This window comes from Limulus polyphemus, unplaced genomic scaffold (assembly GCF_000517525.1).
Source record: "Limulus polyphemus unplaced genomic scaffold, Limulus_polyphemus-2.1.2 Scaffold5050, whole genome shotgun sequence".
NCBI classification, from domain to species: Eukaryota; Metazoa; Arthropoda; class Merostomata; order Xiphosura; family Limulidae; genus Limulus; species Limulus polyphemus.
Window position 1 is genome coordinate 44,006 of NW_013670660.1, and position 5,182 is coordinate 49,187.

Genomic DNA, 5,182 nt, shown 5'->3' on the forward strand with positions numbered 1-5,182 from the left:
TAACATTCAGCTACTCACCCAACTGTCATAGACGTCCAGGAACTTATATCTATCTCAAATTATATTGCTGTTTTCTTGTTTCACACACTCACACAAAGCAACGCAAGGGCTATCTGCGCTTCCCGTCATTTTTATAACGCACCAACAACGCCCTAGTGAGGAGCGTGATTTTTCGGTAACGGAACACGAATCTTGAGCCCTCAGATTCATAACCTTACCCTCCTGTCACTAGGGTACGCACGGCCCACCTCAGATTATAAAATACTTAAGTAGCGTGAATATGAAATATCTTTCAAATCCAATAGCCATAACTGGTTATTATTCATATTCCACAAGCAATCCAAGTGGTATAGACATTAAACATCAAATCAAGTAGCGCAGCAGTTGTAGGCTTCTATCATTTCTCAGACAAACCAACAATACTAGGCATCTATCACTTGATCACTATGTACTGTCTTCACGACTAGGAGTTGCTTAAATTGGGATGGTTGACACCCTCAAAGTTTTTATGGCTCTTAAACGTTTTGAGGCACTTTCAACACTAATCGGATTTGGAGCTTCAAAGACATATAACTGGCATATCCCAAGAGATCTTCTAAGTTACATGAGAAAGCTTTCAAGTAGCTTATATATATAAAAACATTTACTCAGAAAGCAGAGTTTCATGTTCGAATGGTTTTGGATTGAGCTCTTAATTCTTAAATATAATAAATTTTCCATATAACATTTCTCGCACACACGATAATAATTTTCTCGAAAGGAGGCCAGGAGGGGTCACCTTTTTTAACCACTCGCACCACAATACAATAGTGTGTTGTCTGACAGTCAGTCAGTAGACACTAAAATGACGTCACATAAGAAACGCTTTACGTTGCAATTTGTGCTGTCGTGTCGTCAGTAAAATGTGCGCATGCTATGAATCGCGAGAAGAATTATGCACTCTGTAGGCTACAACACATACGAACTTCATAACAAGAAATACAAATATTTGTTACTTTTAATTTTGGTTTTATTTACTCTCGAAACAGAACACTTTCGGGGACCCTGCGGAAGTATATCTAGTATTCTGGACATGAACAATGGTTTTTAGGCAATTTAACTTATTTTGCTGACTAGTAAAATTATATAGTTAAGTAAAACTTCTAAGGACCCATCCTGCAGTGAAAAGTTTCATTACTTATTCTTTTCCATTTCTTACATAAGGGCCCCCCAGTGGCACAGCGGTATGTCTGCGGACTTACAACGCTAGAAATCGGGTTTCGATACCCGTGGTGGGCAGAGCACAGACAGCTTATTGTGCAGCTTTGTGCTTAACTTTAAACAAACACACTTCTTATATAAGCATCTATACAGTATTGTAATTCATAGGTTACGTTAGTGTATCAATCTTTAGATCCATTGGTGGAGATGTCGGTGATCTTCCATGGTGATTTTCGACTTATCAGCTATTATACTTTATTTCATTTGGCTTGCTGTTTGAAAGTTCTCAACATGATGTACATTTGTTTATGAAATTGAAAAGAATTTTAAAAATTTCTTCAATTAGATCACATAAAACTTGTATAAAAGTTTGTATCTTTTAAGTATATTGCTTTTGAGTCTTGTCCAGGAAATTTTGTTGTAAATTTGAACCAGTAAGTCGGCGATTTTTCAGTTGTGTTTTAATCTACTAAAGACATAGCGTACTTGTCGGTTTAATTTTCAGTGTGACCCAGCCGTGGGGATGAAGAGTTTCTTTGACATGCTGTCGAAAGAGCAGCTCAAAGTGGTCCTCTTTGGTGACGCCTGTACGCAAGTGACAGATCCTATCGCTAAGGCATCCCAGTTCTTCCAGCTAGTTCAAGTAAGACAAAAAATAAGTCAGTAAATCACTACGAAAAACATACCTCTTTGGTATATATTCTCTATTAATAATTAATCATGAATACTTACGTTGATATTTGATGCCACACCTAAGGGCAACTGAAGGTTTACATGCATACTGTTTGGACAAGTCATGAAATGATCATATTCAATTTATTTTTTGTGAAAATATATTTTAATAGTAATTGTGATTCGTTACTTTTATCACTATTTCTAATCATTCTTTTAACTGTTGTCTGCACAATATTGTAAACGGGTATAAACAAATTCATAACGAATCCAAATAAATATTGTACTAGCGTCTCAAACTTACTGTTTTACAAATAAGATACAACAGAAAAGTCATATTCACAGACATAAAGAGTAAAATTTAAAATTATGCAGTAACACGCATACTTAATAGTTTTCGTGAAGAATAGTTTTAATAATTTAAGTAAATTTTGATTAACATATACATTTAAATTATTAAACAGTCCACTGTAATATCCTAACAGTAACAATTTAAGCAATTCTGTGTTATTTCCTGATAATGTAGGCCTTTTGAGAAGTTTAACCGCTAAACAAATTTGGGTTTTTGTTCTGAGAATCTACTTAATGTTAGCTAACAATATATTAATATCAAACCATACCTAAATGTGCGCTAGGAAGATTTTGTCTATTCTTCAAATGTCAATAAATACAAACAGAGCAGAAAATCAAAATACCCTGTCCTTGAATATCACGAATAAAAATTTATTAACTTAAAACGTAAAATGTTGAAAAGCTTTATTAGATAGTCGACTCTTAAAAAAAAAGAACGACAATCAGAAGAACAACATAGAAATTTACAACATTGGCCAGGGACCACTGGTAGTTCGGGTTCACTTCAGATGGTCCACGGAAAAGAAGTAGCAACATAGTGTTTTGAAAAAGGTTTAATAATCAAAGATTGTTTATGCATGTAAAGAATTCCAGATTAACTTCACCAGTAAGAGAATTATCGTTTATTATTTCCTCAACGTTTCGTGAGTTTTAAGCCGTAGGCGTCGAAGCCTTTTTTTTTTTCAGTACCAGTATACTGGATTGCATGCCTTGTTGATACGAGTCATTCTTCTGTAGTTATGTTTATAGATCGAGTGAAAGTAAAAGCAGCTTGATATCTGTCAAAATTAATTAAAGATAAACTTGAAAAATAAATGCAAGATTAATTATGGATTTTTCCTTTGATTAGTCTGTTCAATTGGCAGAAATCTGTATATTTGGAATTTAATGTCACTAGAGGACGCTGCAATGAAATCAGCATTACGAATGTTTATACATTTTACTTGTTTGTTTGCTTTAAAGCAAGGTCACATTGGGCTATCTACTGTGTCTACCGCGGGGAATCGAACCCCGAGTTTTAGATTTGCATGTTCTAAACTTATCGCTGACCCACAGGAGGACTATACGTTTTACCGGATCAAACCAACTGAAGAAAGAATACAAATTTCATACGTATAGACAAGTGGATGTTTAATCATGTTGATAACACCAGAATAAGAAAATGACCAGAACAGAAAGATATGCTTAATCCAAAACACTAGTTAGTTAGTGAAGTACATGTTCCAAATTAAGAATTAATTAGAATGTTTTTTCATGTGGTATTGTTTATAAATACACTATATCACCATTGTCAGTGGTCTAATAGGCTAGTACTAGATACATTCGTTCACTCAGGCCTATTGTGTATAATAAACTAGTTAGTTAGTGAAGTACATGTTCCAAATTAAGAATTAATTAGAATGTTTTTTCATGTGGTATTGTTTATAAATACACTATATCACCATTGTCAGTGGTCTAATAGGCTAGTACTAGATACATTCGTTCACTCAGGTATATAATAATCTGTGCTATAATCTAAGTAAAAAAAATAATCTACTTAATTAGAGAAACAGCAATAGTATCTCATATAATTATATAAGAGAGCGACGATATACACTTGTTCAGAATCCACGCACAACGTGGTACTAGTTATAAAAAAGTAAAACAATGTACATGAACATGGATCCTTTTTTTTGAGTGAACAGTAATAAAACAGTGTTCATGAAATAGAAATTAATAGACGTAATACGGTTATACACAAATGCGTATTTAGTGCTATAAATTTCCTAATTCGTATTTTCAGTAAGAAGTACTCATTTGATAAATTTAAAATATTCTTTATATCTCCTAAGCCAATGACGTTTTTTTTTTTCTTCAGTAATCAAATCAGATTGGCTGCATCACCTAAAATCTCATTTTACACGCTCATTATATTAAAACCTCGAAGCATAATTTCTTTCAGGGTGGAAACATAGAACATAATAAAGCATCATAATAATACCGAAAATGATTGTATAGATTTTAATAAAGGCAATGTTAGGAAGAATGCATTGGTAGCCTTTACATTAACACTTATATTTTGCAGAGAATCAAAGCTAGCTGAGTTACAACATCTAAATTTCTAACTAAATAGTAGCACATGTGAAGTATTCTTAAAATATAGTAAGTTTGAGGCTTATAACGCTAAAAATCGGATTTCAATCTCCGAGGTGGACAGAGCGCAAGGTAGTCCATTGCGTAGCTTTGTGCTTAACGAAAAAAAACTGTTTTATGCGGCACATGGGCTAAACGGTCAGGTCAGAAACATCAGGATCAAGCATAGCCATCCTTATTTTAGAATTGATGACCAGAAAGAGAACAATCAGTCAACAGAACCCACCGCCTACACTCAGCTACCCTTAACCAAATAGTCGTTTTTATAAGGTGCTTACATCTGCAAGTGCTAAGTGTGATCAGCAGCATATAGTGGACCCGAATTTTGGACTTGCCGTAAAGCAATCTAGCACTCTACCAATTAAATTAAGCTATGCTTAATTATTGAGAGGTATATTCAATGATAATTTATTACCATCATCCAAAACAAATATCAGCCCAATTTGAATGTATTCAGAGCTTTGCCAAAAAACCTCCTCAGGACTGTAGAACACTACAAACTCAAGTGGCCAATGGGATTAGTTTTGCCTTTCAAGATTTTGAACTAGCCTAATAAAACTTGTACGTTATTATGTTTTGTTTTCTTTTCTCTGACATAGAGGTTTTTGTGTGATGACTTTAGAAATCAATTTCTATCAATTCATGAAATATAAACAAATTAGTTTGAAGAAATCTTGCATTAAATACAGACACTTTTCGTTCATCTTACACCTTCCAAGAGTATTCATTTACTCTTGTATTGCGTTTTTGTTTCTCTGCTATTCCGCCCTTTCAGCCGTGGGGGTGTTATAATGTGACGGTTAATCCCACTATTCGTTGGTAAAAG

The 5,182-nt window shown here is 34.0% G+C and overlaps 1 protein-coding gene across 1 annotated transcript in view; it reads left to right on the plus strand.

The window, feature by feature from the left end:
* Nucleotides 1-1,727: 1,727 nt before the first annotated feature.
* Nucleotides 1,728-5,182, plus strand: part of LOC111089030 (gamma-aminobutyric acid type B receptor subunit 2-like) — a 21,542-nt gene continuing 18,087 nt past the window's right edge. Inside the window, exon 1 of the mRNA XM_022400663.1 lies at nt 1,728-1,843. Within this exon, the coding sequence (XP_022256371.1) occupies nt 1,742-1,843 (102 nt within the window). The 5' untranslated portion in view covers nt 1,728-1,741. The remainder of the gene's footprint in view (nt 1,844-5,182) is intronic.